Below are 16,996 nucleotides of genomic sequence, written 5' to 3'. Positions count from 1 at the left end.
TAAAACAATCATCTTTGTTACAAAAATATTCATAATGACAATTTCCACTTACTTATTTGATACTATGCCTTACCCTAGTTAAGTAATAACAAAACAAAACAAAAAAGCCCATGTATAAATAACCAAATAGAAGTATGAAGCAACTCCCTCAAAGTTCTGGCTACAAGAAGGTATATGAGCTACTTTCTTGAAGAACTAGAATTCTTTTTCAAAGCAGTTTCTAAATGTCTACACAAAGAAAGATGATCTTTGATCTTCAATTATTATGCACAAAGTATACTTACTTATACTAAATATTCATATCGTTTTAGAAATTTTAAGCTAGTGAAATGAAGAGAGCAGTGAAACCTAAGAATTTGGTGGTCTACATTCTGGTCTTGGTTCCCTGACTTCAAACTATGTGAACCCAAGAAGTTAATTTAGACACTCTTAGCCTTACAGCTACCACATATGCAAAATGGGAATAATTGTAATATTAACTAGATAGTTCTGAGAATCAATTGTCAATGTAAGTGAAAACCTTTGAAAAGTATAAGGCATTGTGCTAATAAACAGTATCACTGATTAGGCAGTGAGTTTTGTGGTAGCTTGGAATTAATACAATTTTTTGTAATCATTCCTTATTATTGACAGTATATTTATTTAGCTGCCCTAAAAGAAGGTTTAGGCTAGATTCCACAGCTACCAGTAAAATGATATAGGGCTATAAAATAATATAATTGAAATTTGATTGAACAAATTCATATCCCAGTGATTGAAATCCCTTCACTCTGTAACATTCAGGAGAAGATAAGCAGCAGGCAGGTACTGATAAGCACCACTGCACTGAAGAAAGATTTGGCCTAGAGATCTAGATTTGGGAATAATCTGCATGGAGATGTACAGAGCTGAGGAGTGCCAGACCCTTCAAAATATCTTTTTTGGGGATTGTATATTTATTTCAGTGATTTTGCTGTGGCTTAAAGCATCTGTGGGATGTTTTTCTGTGTTCAGTTTGCAACATTCTTTTGAATATCCTCAATGGTGGCAAATCTTAAGGACAAATGGCCAATTGCAATTTGGAGCCAATTTTAGTAAGTTAGATACTACCATTTTTGATTAAAACAATAATGACAGCAACAACGACAAAGGTATAGCCATAAAGTATGCACACTGACTTTGGTGAGTGATCAACAATTTCAAAAATGTTTTTGAAAAAAGTGTACAGCTTCACAAAATGATTCAGAAAGAATAGAAATTCTGATGTATAAGTTCTGGTGTATCTGGTTAAAAACAACACAAAAGTCCCATTCCTTTATAGTCATACCTTTAGGGTGTGCTCCCCTAAGAATATACCTTTAGTTGGAACCAAGCAAAGATACTGTAATAGCCCCAGTAAGGGGAAAAATTACCTTACACCTGCTACAGACCAGAAATCAAAATGTTATAAGATAAAAATTAATTTGTGGCCCCAATGAGAACTTGGATGAACTGTCTTCTCAGAAGGTGATCTTCTCCTTTAGTTCTCTCCAGTTAACACATACTTTTCAGATTAGTAGTAGCTGACAGAAAGAGTTTAGCCTGAAGGACTGGATCTGAAATTTAGCAAGAGAAAGAAGGGCAGCAGGAGGAAAGGCAAGCCCAAGTAATATAATGCAGAATAAAGGGGTAGAAATGGATGATAACCAAAGACAACTATGTTAGATACTACTGACAATGAAGACTTATAAATGAAAAGTAACAATGAAACCCAGTAAAACTAAGTAGGTACCGTGCTAAGGGATTGGATGACAAAAATTGCGTCTGAATTTAATGCAGAAGAGAGGTTCCTTGCCAGGGACTATTTTGTTTTGGGCTTTGTATTCTCAGAACTTGGCACAGTGTATGGAACACAGCAGATATTTAATAATAAATACTAACTGTTTGACAGAAGAGGCATTTAACTCAGACTGAGGATCAGAGTAAGAATTTTTTGAGATATGGCAAAAATCCGAGAAAAGTGACAATAATTGAGGTAAGAGAATTGGAAAAGATTTAAGGAATCAGAAAAACAAATTCTGAAAAAAAAATTTCAATTTGCTCTCCTAACATATTACAGACTGAACAAAAGACTTCAGGAACAGTTCTGAGAGACAGAATAGAATCAGAAAGCTTAGGTTCTAGATCTAGATCCATTAATGACTGTGTGATCACACCCGATTTAAGCTAGTCATTTAACCCACTCTGTCTCAATTTCACCATCTGTAAAATGGCTAAAGTAGCACTTGGCCTACTTAATTCACATAATGTGTACAAAAGCAGCATGAAAAGCCTTGCATTGTTGGGCATGGCACATGCCGGTAATCCCTGATCACTGGGGATCAAGAGTTTTGAGTTTCTGTAGGATAAAAGCTAATCCTGTCTACACTAAGCCTAGCATCAATATGTCTGTCGGGGTGCAGAAATGGGGGGTGGATAGGGCGCAGAAGAAGGGGTATACCATGAAGCTTAAGGAGATATAAACTGGCCAGAAACTGAGCATGTCAAAGGTTCCATGCCAATTAGCAGTGGAATTGGGCCCAGAAGTGACTGCTGTACCTCCAACCTGGGTGAAATAGGAAGGCCTTTTACCTATTCCAAAAAAAACATTATATACTACATACTACACACACACACGAATATTTTAGAGTTTTATATATTTTAAAGATCAAGATACAGATTCAGAAATACTCCCTTTATGTATCTATTTCTGCAATCTCTAACATAAGTGTCATGATACTTGAGAATTACAAACATTTTAATATAGTTTTTCCGCGGAAGGAAAATAAGTTCTAAGCAACTGACCTATAAAGTATAAGAAGTTGTGAGAAAAGTAATTGGAAAAAGAAACATTTTATTTTAAGGATATGATATGAATGTTCCTTGCGACCATCAACCTGGGGAAAAACATGTATTTCAGTATCCTAATTGAGTTTTTTCTAAGGAAACAAAAACCTTAATGGCTCTTCTGTTAAGTAGTTGAACATAAGTAGAAGAGGCAGAGTATTAAAAAAGAATAAATATATACAAGTAAGCCACTGGTTAATGGTTAATTCCTCTTTATGACATTTTCCACATAAAATTTCCTACCTTGACATAGTATCTGAATATTTTAAATATAAAGGACCTATACATTTTCTTTATTATAATTACATATGAAGAGTGTAAAACATCGTGTCTTCCTTATACACACATAGATATATCTTCTTATTCTTATGTATACTGTACATTTCTTTTACTAAATACATTCTGACTTGTAAGACTAGATTTACAGTTTTCTGATTCCTGATTTACAATTCTCCCATAAACGTCTATATCCACTTTTATTCATGGATTCAAATAAAATTCTACTATATAATCAAAACTCAAATCTTTAACACCATTATATTTCAGGAAATGAGTAATTAATAGCCATCCCAATAATTTGTAATGAATCTGGAATTTCCCCAGTACCTGGAAAATAGTCAAAGTAATCCCCTTCAAAAAGAGAAAGTTGTCTTTTGTAATGCTGAATATGAACCACTCCCTTTCTGTTCAGGTGCTCCAGAAGCCCAATTCTCAAGTGATCATGTATGCTCACTATTTTAGTAAACCGGTAACTAGAATAGGAAAGAAAACAAACTTAATTTTTGATTACCTAAAGCTTTTGAATGAGTTGAGTAACTCAAACTGATCAAAATGAAATACCTCTCACAATCCTTGGGGTAAAGGGGAGAAATTTTCCCCTTGATAATAAAAATGAAAACCTGATCTAAAATAAAGGTAATCACTTAACTTTTGATTTGATAAACCAAAACCCCCAAATTCTATAATTAAAAGCAAAATCTTTTTTTCCCTGGGTTTAAAGGGGATGGAGGGATGAAGAAACATTTTCAGATCTGACCTCTCAGTAACATTTCCATGACCTGTCTTTCCAATGTGTCATGGTAACAAGAGTCTGAAATGTTGGCATTTTGTAAACTCCAAGGCAATGTATTAGTTTTGTAATGAAATAGGGGAGGGAATAAAATAAAACTGTAAAGCAAAATTTTAAAATAAAGAATTATGAACTTGAGTCCTTGCTTGGTAAGTACCATAAAATTATTACAGATACTGTGTGCCATGATTTTTTTTCTTCAAAATTAGTAAAAAAAAATTTTTTTAGAAAAGGAAAATCTAAATAAAATTTTAGCATTAAATTTAAAGTCTTCCTCAAATTCTGGAGTGCAAAGCCATTTGTAGCACCATTTTGTCTTGTACCTTCCCTCCTCCATCAAAAGAAAAGTAAAATCCAAGTAGATACTAATCCTCTTTCATTTTACTTTTACTGTGATTCTCTACAACAACTTACCAGGTTAAGAGTACTGAAAGTTCTGTACTTAAGATAACGAACTGTATAATCAGTAAACTTTTAAAGACGTGACATTGTTGATCAGGCAAAAAGATTTTGCTCCTCTCATGTCTTAGTGTATCAGTATAGCCAATTTTTTAAAAAAAGCTAAGTTGTTTTTAATGATTAAAAAACCTAAACCAAAACAACATTACATTTATCTAATTTTGTTCTTGGATACAGTTCATCACTTATGGCTTTGCTAATAATGGGAGTTGCTGCAGAGGAGGTGTTCACACCGGTAGAACTTTTCAGTGTGATCTTAAAAATCTCATCTGTAAGGTTGGGCTAGGAGAGTCCTAAAGTCACCATGAAGATCACTGCCAGGTATTATACATGAGGACTACTACAGAGGTCACACCAAACAATGATGATTAGATAAAAGTGGCTGAATTAAGACCCAAGTTCTACAAGTACACAAACTGTGATGGGGTCACTTGTGTTGGAAAATATTGAGGGATTAGTCTAAAAGTCCAAGTGATACTAATTAATAATAAAACAATACCAGTAAGAAAGGTTCATGTAGGTTGTGGTTCAAATTAAATTCTAACACTAACAATGGATCCTGACACAGCAATTGTTTTTGAAGATTTTATTTTTTTTGTAATATACAGGCAACTACATATGAATGAATGGCTTTCCAAAATATTCTGTTATGGGAGCCTATATTTGTATTAAAGCACTAAAATGGTTCATTTCTACCTCTAAGTTAGTATGGGGTCCCAATGGTTCTTCAATTTTAAATCACTAATATCTACTCCTACCTGTCTGACCACCTCTCAGTGTTTCCTCTCTCCTTATAATGAGCATTATTACCTCAGGCTTTGAGAACTCTTTTGTCTTTTTTCCATACGCTCTTCTACTGGAGATCTCATCTGCCCCTTTGGGTTCAAGTACCATCTCCATGCAGATGACTTCCAAATCTAGACATTCAGCCCAAATTTCTCTTCAGATTATCAGTGCCTATCAGAACCTACCTACTGATTTATCTTCTGAATGTTCCAGAGTGAGAGGATCTCAAGTTTGACATACTTCAAATAGAATCGCTGCTGTCCTCTAAGAACTTGCTGCCTACCAAACCTCTGAGGGCACAACTGTCCCAGGCACTGGGGACCAAAGCTTTGGAGCCATCCACGACTCTTTCCTCTTCCTTCATACAAAATCAGATACCGAGTCTTGTTGGTCCTGCATCTCTCACAACTGCCTCCCTCCTGTCCTACTCTGACAGCCATTTCTTTTTTATAGTATCCTTAGCCTTATCGTGCTGCTCCCCTTCATGAACCCTGCCCTCCAGTCAAACCAGACTACTTCATTTCCACAAATCACTCCATTTTTCTCATTTCCATACATTTGCACAAAACATTCTTTATACCTGGAATACACAACCTCCGCATCTCAGAATTCTTGCCTTTCAAGACTCAGTTCCAACGATATCTTCACTTTTGTTAAAGTCTTAACTTCACTTCCATATTAGTTTCTCTCTCTGTCTCTACTATCTCTCTCTCTTTTCAACTTTTGAACTGCATTTACTTGTATCTCCACACCCCCAATGGAAGAAACAGGCTTCTTGAGGGTGGGAAATGTTTGATAGAAACCTAGCACTTAATCTTGATGTAACCAGGTTCTCCACTAACTTGCATAATTTTCTTTAGCCAGAATCACATGATCACTTAATCTCTTCTATAAAATGAGTACATTATCTATCTTATTTCATAATACCACCGTGAAAATGAGATAAAAGATGTGATAAACTTACGAAAAGCGAAAAAGTATAAAATACAAACAGAAATTACTTGATTATAAGTTGGAGTTTTGGTAATAATTCACAATACATTTTTGTGTATTTACATACATGAATATTATATTTCAACATGGCTGAATGTTGGCATTTTAGGGATAAAAATTCTGTACTATGGCTTAATTAGAAAAATCAGCACAAAGAAGTGATTGATCCTGGGACACCATATATTATATATAAATTAATACTATATTAGAATGAATATTCATATTAAGTACCTTGACAATTTGGTTTTAACCTTCCCTTCCAGCCTTATTTCATATTACTCCATTTATGTACTATGTGTTCAAGTCAAATAGGACTGTTCAAATCATTTGTTCCCTGAACTTGACTCATTTCTCAGGAATTTTCACAGGTATGCAGAATTACAGGAACATTTTGTTGCATGTCTGCTGCAGGCAAACTGAGAAATGATATTATAGAAATTTATTACATGAAGGAAGAAGTATATTTAGAAAATTACTATTTGTTTTTGGAGGGGGGAAGGCAGGGCAATTGGGGTTAAGTGATTTGCCCAAGGTTACATGACTAGTACGTGTTAAGTGTCTGAGGTCGGATTTGAACTCAGGCCCTCCTGACTCCAGGGCTAATGCTCTATTCACTGCAATACCTAGCTGCCCCTTAGAAAATTATTCTTGCTCACATAGAATAAAGTGAATCAGCCTGGAACCTACTGATTTTTAAAATGAAAAACTAATAGCTGAAAAACCAATTTTTGCAAAAACTGGATTAACTAGGAACATCTTGTTTTACTTGTAACTCTCATCTTTAAGGCAAATGTCAAAAACAACACAAAACAAACAAACAAACACCACAGCATGTCAGTATCCCATTCTGTTCCCTAGGCATAATGTCTTGCTTCCATATAAATCTATGACATGATAGAATGCATATTCATATCAAGGACCTCTACAACCGGGTTTCAACCTTCCTTTCTGGCCCTATTTCATATTACTCCATTCACACTCTCTGTATCAGACAAGTAGCTATTTCCTGATCTTGATATCCTATCTGAAGCCTCTATGAATTTTCTTTTCCTTTTTTTTTTTTTAAAGCAATTGGGGTTAAGTACCTTGCTCAAGGTTACACGGCCAGTTATTTCTGGGTGTGGTGCTAAGTATCTGAGCCTGGATTCGATCCCCCAGGTCATCCTGACACTGGGGCCTGTGCTCTTACTCCTGAGCCACCTGGCCGCCCCTAAGCAATTGGGGTTAACTAACTTGCTCGAGGTTACACGGCCAGGTGTTTCTGGGTGGATGCTAAGTGTCTGAGCCCGGATTCAATCCTCCTGGTCATCCCGACACTGGGGCCGGTGCTCTTACTTGCTGTGCTACCTGGCCGCCCCGCCTCTATGAATTTTCACATGTGATTCTCCATGCCTGGAATATAATTTTTCCTTATCTCTGCCTTTTAGAAAGTTTCTTACAGGACTAGATCAGGAGTTGTCCTTTCTTGATTCTCCTTAGAGGACTGAAATCTTTTCTCTTTTGAAATAATCTTAGACCACTTTATTTGGATTTCTCCTTCATCCTATTGTCATTTAAAAAAATCTTAAGTCTCCCTAGAGCCTGGCAAAGTTCCTTGCAAACAGTAGGTGCTTGACAACTGTTGATGGACTGAACTGAATATCTGGGATGATCATACCGAGGAACTACATGAGCTTTAGTTATCAAAGGAAGTAACAGTTTTCATCCTTAACAAGTTAATCAAGGTATTACTACTATGTAATATACTAGACAGAAACTGATGGCTGATATTCACTTAAATTAAGAGCAGTCAAGGGAATATGTAAGGAAAAAACAGAAAATTCTTAAAGGAAAGAAACCACATATGCTTGAAAGAATTATACATCCTTCCTGTTTAGAGATATTAGTTATCTGCTGTTTGGTTTCCTGTCTTAGAGATATTTCTTCTCTTATAACTAAGAAAGCTTTGAGGATACACTTAAAACTTGCTTTAAACATTTTCCTACATTCATTACAAATATATTTATCATATAATTCATTACAATATGAATTTTAAACAGTGTGTACTTTGGGGTTATAATAAAATAGTGGCTTCCTGATGCCATATCTACCTCTGGTATCCAAGTACAGAGAAAAATTCTTTTTCTCTTCAAAATATGTTACCCTTTCTGTTTTAAAACTAATATAAAACTGGTTTTCAGGAAATGTTTTTTTAAATCATCTCCAATGTTCCAATGAAACAACTTAAAATCATTCTAGTGATGCTGGATGACTAGAAGACATGGGATACTCACTACAATATCTGAAGAACTGAAAGTGAATTATCAGGTGAGGATAAAAAGTCTCATGGTGGGAGTAAGCTGCAATACCTCATAAAAAAAGTAATTACAAATGATAATCAAGAGTGAAGGATGTGGTCAAGAGAGATATTAGTGAAAAAGAGGGGCTGTTTAAATGGAATGATTGATGGACACTGGATGCCTAGCTTATTGGCACTCTTTAGATGTTAAGACAAGAGGCCATAGGGTCTCCAGTGTAATGAACTTCTAGAATATATGGACAAGAGTGACACAGGATGAACAGGCATGAATGGGCTGCAATTTAAATTATTGTATGGAATACACACATTGATTAGGTCACAGAATTATTAGTGTTTAAAACTAAAACCAACACCAGAGAAACTAATAACCTGGAGGAACAATATGGTTGAAGTGGAAAAAACTACTGGGACGTGGAGTCAAGGTAGAGGAACAGCAGGAAGCAGCTCAACAAATCCCCTCTCTCCCTAAAAAGACCTAAAAAAATGCACCAGACTGAATCTTGATGAGGAAACCAAGAAAAAGTCATAGAAAAATACTTCTATACAAGCAAGGAGGAAGGGGGAAGAGACACTTAAGCTGACACTTAAGCCTCACTCTCCTCTGAATTGGTCACAGAAGGGAAGAACACACATACACAATTGGGTACAGAAATAAATATCACTCAACAGGAAATAAATAAGAGGAAAAAGGCGAATGAGGAGGAGGGTGGATTAAAAAAGACATCAGTCTTAAGCAAAACAAACTCTAAGGAAACGCAAAAATATTTCTAGCTCTTTTTGAGGTGGCAAAAATCTGAAGGAGTATTCATCAACTGCAAAAGGGTTGACCAAGTTATGGCACATAAATGTGACAGAATACTTACTGTGCTATGAGGAATGATGAAGGAGATGGTTTTGAAGAAATCTAGAAAGACTTGTATGATCTGATGCAAAGTAAAGTGAACTGAGCCAAACGAATAATTTATACAACTATATACAGTAAAGACAACAACTTTGAAAGAAATAGGAACTTTGATCAGTAAAATGACCAATCACACTTCAAGAAGACTAATGATGAAACATGCTACTTTATATTTATATAGACAATCACCGTGGGAATTTGTGTTGACTATATTTTTCTTTCATTCTCAATCAGGTGGGCATTGAGGATGGCATGAGGAGGTGGTGTTTGGGTGGGAAGGAAAAAAGGCCATAATCCAACAGTTCATTTGTTTTAATATGTAATAAACATATTGTAAATATACATATAAAAACAAACTTCTTATCTGGTAGCTCATTTGTCTTAATATGTAATATTAAGTAATGTATATTATATGCATGTATTAAGTAATATAACACATATATTACATATTAAGACAAATGAGCTGCCAGATAGGAGTTAGGAGTTTCGGCTTTGAGTTCTGACCTGGGTTCAAGACCTATCTCTGATAAATACTGTCTATGGGACTCTGAGTAAGCTTCTTAACCTCTCAATTAGTAGTGCAACTCTCTAAAAGTACAAATTGCAGAGTAGTTACTAATCAGCATGGATAGAGGAAGGTTTCTCCTGAGCTTTTCCTACACCAGTGAAATTACACGTCTGGCTTAAAAAAATAAAACCATGATTTTTATCTGTAATCCATGGAGTACATTTGCCAATTGCCTTCAAAAAGAAATGTGGATCTCACACTGCATTATTTATTGACATATTTCTTTTGTTTTCCTTTCAACAACCAATAGAGAATGATGTTGAAATAAGTAGCAGGGTAAAAAATCTTGATTTTCTCATTCTTAAAATAGGGATAATAAATTTTGCCCTACTTATAGGATTATTTTGAGGATCAAATGAGAGAGCATATATTAAAAAACGTTTTAAACCTTTAAGAATTACATAAATGTTAAATTATTCTAAACAACATGAAAAGAAAGTATTTTGGTCCTACTATGTTAAAAACTGTAATTCCGTTGTTCTAGAAATTACTGCTAGTAAATTGATTTGAATTACAAATATGTACACCAATGAGTAAGAAAGTAGTAATAATACACATTTGGGATCAGGTATGATTTGTACTTAAAACTCACAAATTATGAACTGCAGAACCCACAAAATGACACAGAGAAGCTAACCTCCCGCTGAGAACAGCCCAGCAGGCTGGCAGGAATCGGCCAGCACAACGCTCTGGGAGCTGAGCCCAGTACCATGCTGAGGCTTTAGCCCCAGGGTGGGCCTGACCAGCCGCCAGCCAGAGGGACTCCAGATCAGCAGCAGCTGTGGCCGTCTCCAGATTTATCAATACATAGATGCGAAGGACAAGGTGAGAGGCCAGTGCAGTCTGGACTTTGGGACCCAGTAAGTGGGAGTGCGTGGCTTTTACCCCCGGGGCAAGAAACTGCTGAGACACCGGCACAGCCTGCCAGCACCACGTGGTGGCTTCAGCTCCTGGCCTGCAGAGTGTAGGGGGACCAAGCACCAGTCTGAGGGGTAATCGCTCTTGCTTTAACCTGCTTGGATCTGGATTGGAGTCTAGGGTGGAGGTCCTGGAGTGTGTGTCCAGCTTGCCAGAGCATGTGGAGATCTCAGAGAGGGCACCCATCTAATACCTCCGGCAGCTGAGAAAACCCCAGCGTTTGGGACGAAAACTCCCCTGTCTGGTGGCAGAGTCCTACTGTGGCAAAAAGCCCAAAAGTCAAATCATTGAGTGGCAAAATGAGCAGGCAAAGGAAACAAAGCAGACAGAAGATTCCAACATTACACTCCTATTTTGGGGATAAGAAGGAGCAAGGCATGGAACAGGAGGAAATCAGTGAAGTCAGAACTCCTGCACCAAAAGCTTCAAAGGAAAATACAAGCTGGTTACAGGCCATAGAGGACCTTAAGAAGCAGATAAGAGAAGTGGAGGAAAAATTGGGAAGAGAAATGAGAACAATGCAAGAAAATTATGAAATGAGAGTCAACAGCCTGACTGAAGAAAATAATACCTTAAAAAACAGACTGACTCAAATGGCAAAGGAGGCTCAAAAAGGCAATGAGGAGAAGAATGCCTTAAAAAGTCGAATTTGCCAGATGGAAAAAGAATCTCAAAAGCTCACTGAGGAGAATCATTGCTTCAGAATTAGATTGGAGCAAATGGAAGCTAATGACTTTATGAGAAATCAAGATGCTGTTAAACAGATCCAAACAAATGAAAGAATAGAAGGCAATGTGAAATATCTCATGGGAAAAACCACTGACCTGGAAAATAGATCCAGGAGAGATAATTTAAAAATTACTGGACTGCCTGAGAGCCATGACCAAAGTAAGAGCCTGGAAAGCATCCTCCAGGAAGTTCTCAAAGAAAACTGCCCTAATGTTTTAGAACGAGAGGGCGAAATAGAGGTTGAAAGAATCCACCGATCACCTCCTGAAAAAGATCCCAAAAAGAAAACTCCTAGGAATATTATAGCCAGGTTCCAGAATTCCCAGATGAAGGAGAGAATATTACAAGCAGCCAGGAAGAAACAATTTGAATATTGTGGAAACACAATCAGGATAACCCAGGATCTGGCAGCTTCTACACTGAGGGATCGAAGGGCCTGGAATGTGATATTCCGGAGGTCAAGGGAGCTGGGATTAAAACCAAGAGTCACCTACCCAGCAAAACTGAGTATCCTGTTTCAGGGGAAAATATGGTCATTCAGTGGAATACAGGATTTTCAAGCATTCTTGCTGAAAAAACCAGAGTTGAATAGAAAATTTGACATTCAGATACAAGAAGCAAGAGAAGCATGAGAAGGTAAACAGGGAAAAGAAATCATAAGGAACTTATCAAAGTTGAACTATGTTTTTTTTTTAAGCAATTGGGGTTCAGTGGCTTGCTCGGGGCTGCACGGCCAGTTGTTGTTTCTGGGTGTGGTGCTGGATGTCTGGGCCTGGATTTGGTCCGGGTCGTCCCGGCACTGGGGCCGGTGCTCTTGCTTGCTGAGCCGCCTGGCCAAAGTTGAACTATTAACATTCCTACATGGAAAAACAATAATTGTAACTTATGAAACTTTTCTCAGTAGTTGAAGGGATTAGAAATATATATATGTCTTTATATGAGGGTATGCAGGCATATGAATACATATGTGAATGTGTGTATATACGTTTACAGGTATACATAGATAGAGGGCATGGGACCAATTTAACAGGAAGGGATGATACTTAAAAGGTGAAATTAAGAGGAGAGAGGAGATGGGGAGAGACAGAGTGGGGCAAACTATCTCATACAGAAGAGGCAAGGGAAAATGGTTACAATGGAGGGGAAGAATAGGAAGGCAAAAGGGAATGGGTCAACCTTATTCCTATTGAATCTGGCTTGAGGAGGGAGGGAAATACACACTAAATAGGGGATCTCACCCTCCAGGAGAATAGGGGGGGAAGGGGATGTGAGGGGGGATGATGGAAGGGAGGGCAGGCTGGGGGGGAGGGAAGTTGGAAGCACCCACTTTTAAAAGGGACAGGATCAAAGTAGAGAATAGAACAAGTGGGAGGTGGGATAGGAGGGAGGGAAATATAGTCAGTCTTTTACAATATATCTACTATGTTATTGTTTTGCATTAGCCGCACATGTACAACCTATACTGAACTGCTTGTCTCCCCAGTGGGGGTGGGTGGCAGGGGGGGGAAGGGAATGAATCTGGAATTGAAAGTTTTAAAATCAAATATTCAAATATATATATATAACTCACAAATTATTCACTTCCCCACTCACACATCATATATATCATATAATACATCATCACACAAGACACAGATTTAAGTAGTCATTTAGCAGTCTAAGTCATGTTTAGAATAGTGATTATTTTAGGCCAGGGATGAAACCAGTAAGTCCATAGTGATACTGAATCTCTGATGGATCTGTGATTTCATTTGTGGGTATTCTTCTATTGGTATAGAACACAACATCTATTTCAGTGTAATTCTCATGTATATTTTTCTGCAAATCTACCTCAAGACACAGAGGTTTTTCTTTTTTTTTTTGGCCTTTTGGAGGGGGAAGGCAGGGCAACTGGGATTATGTAACTTGTCTAAGGTCACACTGCTAGTAAGTATTAAGTGTCTGAGGCCGGATTTGAACTCAGGTCCTCATGACTCCACGGCCAGTGCGGTGCTTTATTCACTGAGTCACCTAGCTGCCCCCATTCCTTTAGGTTTTTAAATATCTTGTGGATAGAAATGCACACTTGGGCATCCGTTATCTCTTGTTCTGGATACATTAAATTCGTCAAGTATTTTTTAAAGGTCTACTATGTACTAAGTGTTGAGGATAAAAAAAGATAAAAATGACATATTTCCCACCCTCAAGGAGCTTATATCCTATTACTGGAAACAATACATAAATATATAAATGATTTGTTGGGGGTGGAGGGGAAACAAAGTACTTACAACCACGGGGACCAAGAAAGGCCTACTGTGAAAGATGTCACTTGAACTAAATCTTGAAGCAAAGTTTGAGATTTCAATAGGTTGAGGTGAGAAGGCAAAGCATTGGCAAAGGAAGAGAAATAAGAAACAGAAAAGCAACTGGTCATTTTAGCTGGAATAAAGAATTACAAAGAGGGAATATTGGGAAATATACATGGAAAGACAGACTGGAGATAGGGTGTGAAGTACTTTAAATGAAAAAGTTATTTTTTATATTTTATCTAGAGTTGATATGGAGCTACGGATGATTTTTTATTTTGAGCAAGGAAATGACATATTCAACACCTATGTATTAGAAATATCAATTTATTAGCTGAGGTAAGGATAGATTGGAGGGGAAAGATGTGAGGTAGGAAGACCAATTAGGAGACAGCTGTAATGTTTTAGGTGTCAAATTAGGAACTGAGGTCACTAAACCTGCATATTGATTTAGGGACCACATTTTAAGATTTTCTATGTTCTAATGCATTTTTATTTCTTTCAGTTAAATATTTCCCAATTACATTTTAATCCGAATTGGCTGAATTTGGGAGTGTTGGGGGAAAAGGGGCAGGAAGAATAGCAGCAGGCACTATTTGACATTTTCATTCTAGGTGAAAAATAAGGAAGGCATGACCTGGGGTGGTGGGTGTGTGACTGGTGAAAAGGTGATAGGTGAGATGTTGTGAAGGTACAATTGATAGGACTTGAAATATTATTGTATATAGTGGGTGGGGGAGAGTGAAGAAGTGAGTATTTTTTAAGAATGCATATCTGGTACCTGGAAGGATGGTAGTGCATTCAAGAAAAATATGGAATTTAGGAAGAATGGGTATAGGGGAAGATAATGAGCTCTCTTTTAGACATGTTGAGTTTGAGATGCTTCCAAGGACATCCAAAGGAAGATGTTTACTGAACAGCTGGTAATACAGGACTAGAGAAATGAGGCCTGGATACAGTGGAACAAGGAGAATCCTGTTCATATAATCATAGAAAATAATAGAGAGATAACAGAAGACAGCTAGGTAGTGCAGTGGATAGAACATTGGGCTTGGTCTGGAAGACCTGGGTTCAAATCTGACTTCAAGCACTTATTAGCTGTGTGACCCTGGCCAAATCATTTAAATCTGTTTGCCTCAGTTTTCTCTATAAAATGAGCTGGAGAAGAAAATGGCAAATCACTCCAGGACTTCTGCCAAGAGAATCCCAAATGGGGTCATAAAACCTTGGACACAACTGAAACAAATGAACAACAGAGGTGAGGAAAAAATATACATTAAAAAAGGTTAACACCTTGCTATCCCTTTACAAAATGAAAAAGTTTCCCTCTGAAAACTCTATTCTTGATGATTAAGAAGGGCAGCTAACTACTAGTTGAGAAAATATTGGCCATAATTCTTGATGGCATTTGAAAAACTAAGCTTGCAAGCTCTGGATCTGTTCAGAGTGGCATGAAGTAGCTGAGGCACTGGACAAGTCTGTGGGATGTGATTCCAGTATCTCTATCAAAGGGCAGTAGGGGAGATGGGAGATGGGGAATGACTTGCTCATACTAGGTAGATTTGCTCTAGAGGAAGGAACTTAGTGGGCTGAGCAGTTTGAGATAAGGAGTAGATATTTTCCAGAAAGACAGACACAGAACAACAGCATTCAAGACAAGGAGTCACTTCAAGAAGCAAGAACTCAAGCAGCAAAGAGAGCAAACTTATAGATTCAAGGGAAAACTAGTCTCTTGTAGTCAAGGACTGAGCTGCTGCAGAGAGCAGACTCTGGGAGACCTGCTGAGATACAGTGCACAGACAGGAGCGATGAGAGAACTCTGTGTGGAAAAACGTCTTCAGGAAACTAGAGCATGTAGGAGGGAGCTGCCTTGGCCATATGTGCTTCCTACATGTGTTCCTCATGTATTCCCCATCAGCATATTCTAAGTTTTGTCCCTCCTTCCCACCAATGCTGTATTTGTGGAAGAGTGAACCCTAGGCTTATAGGGAGAATGATTTACAGTTTTTGTTACCTTAGTAAATGCCTTTGCTTTGAATAACATGTGCTTACTGGCTGAATAAGTATATTTGGAAGGAATTGTGATTAACAATTTTATGAACAGGGACCTACAAAATACCATGAAACTGGAGAGTTAGTCACCCCTTAGGGATCTAACCTACAAAACTCTGAGTGCTGAGTTGGGGAGGTATGTCCAGGAGGTATAATACATACAGATTTGGGAGCCATTTGTATTGGAAAGATAATGGAAACCATGTGAACTGGTGATATCATCAAGAGATATTATATATATATATATATATATATATATATATATATACACACACACAGATACATAAATTACAAACAGAGGAAAGAGGGCCCTTAACTACACCCATAAAAAGGGGGCCAGCCATGGATGATGACCTAGCAAATGTCAGACAGCTAAAATCTAGGATACAATGTTGAAAAAACCCAAGGAGGAGAGAGTATCTAGGAAGAGAAGGTGGTCAAAACTCTCAAATACTGCAGAGGTCAAATAGGAAGGACTGGGAAAAAAAAGACCACTAGATTTAGTACTTTACAGGTCTTAAGTAATCCATCAATCAAAAGACATCAATTCAATTCCTACTATGTTACAGGTGCTACGCTTGGCTCTGGGGATATAACAACAACAGTCAGGCACCCCCCTGCCCTCCAGGAGCTTATATATAATGTAAACTTGTAAAGAGCTTATATATAATGTAAACTCTTGTACTAGAGTTATATATCAAATTAAGAGTGGTTTACAAGGAAGTGGAGTGTAAGGAAGTAGAGGTGATGAATGTAGACCCCTTTTTCTAAGAGTATGGTAGAGAAAAGAATAAGTAATTTAGGACAACACCTCGAAGGGACACCATGACAAAACACCTTGCTTTCCAATCATACAAATTTTAAAGTTTTTTAAATGCTAGTTTTCACACTCAAATCATCATTGGTAACACACTGTAGCTTATATAAACTCACCATATATCTCTCCATGACCCAATGAGTCATCTGAAGAATTTTGATTTTCTTTGTAATTAATCTATGATCCCATGAAGAGCCATAAAATACCCCAAATAGGTATGGGCTTGTGTGTTAAAAAACACGACGTCAATTAAAGTGCTATGCAATTTCCTCAATT

At 37.3% G+C, this 16,996-nt stretch overlaps 1 protein-coding gene across 5 annotated transcripts in view; it reads right to left on the bottom strand.

Annotated features, from left to right (window-relative positions):
* USP15 (ubiquitin specific peptidase 15) overlaps window positions 1-16,996 on the bottom strand; it is a 165,144-nt gene that overhangs the window by 36,750 nt on the left and 111,398 nt on the right. The window contains exon 1 of one of the 5 annotated variants that reach the window (XM_069080665.1): window positions 3,451-3,576. The exons of 3 other annotated variants lie outside the window; for them this stretch is intronic. Coding sequence is in view for 1 of the 2 variants with exons in the window: in XM_069080673.1 (XP_068936774.1) it covers window positions 3,582-3,596 (15 nt within the window). In the remaining variant the exon portion in view is untranslated. Of the gene's footprint in view, window positions 1-3,450; window positions 3,597-16,996 lie in introns of those variants that run through there. One more of the 5 variants, XM_069080673.1, reaches the window with a different exon arrangement.

The sequence above is a fragment of the Petaurus breviceps genome, unplaced genomic scaffold (genome assembly GCF_028583685.1).
Source record: "Petaurus breviceps papuanus isolate PSGF00001 unplaced genomic scaffold, PetGlider_PUasm1.0 154, whole genome shotgun sequence".
Classification (NCBI taxonomy): domain Eukaryota; kingdom Metazoa; phylum Chordata; class Mammalia; order Diprotodontia; family Petauridae; genus Petaurus; species Petaurus breviceps.
This window is presented reverse-complemented; position numbering and strand designations above follow the sequence as displayed.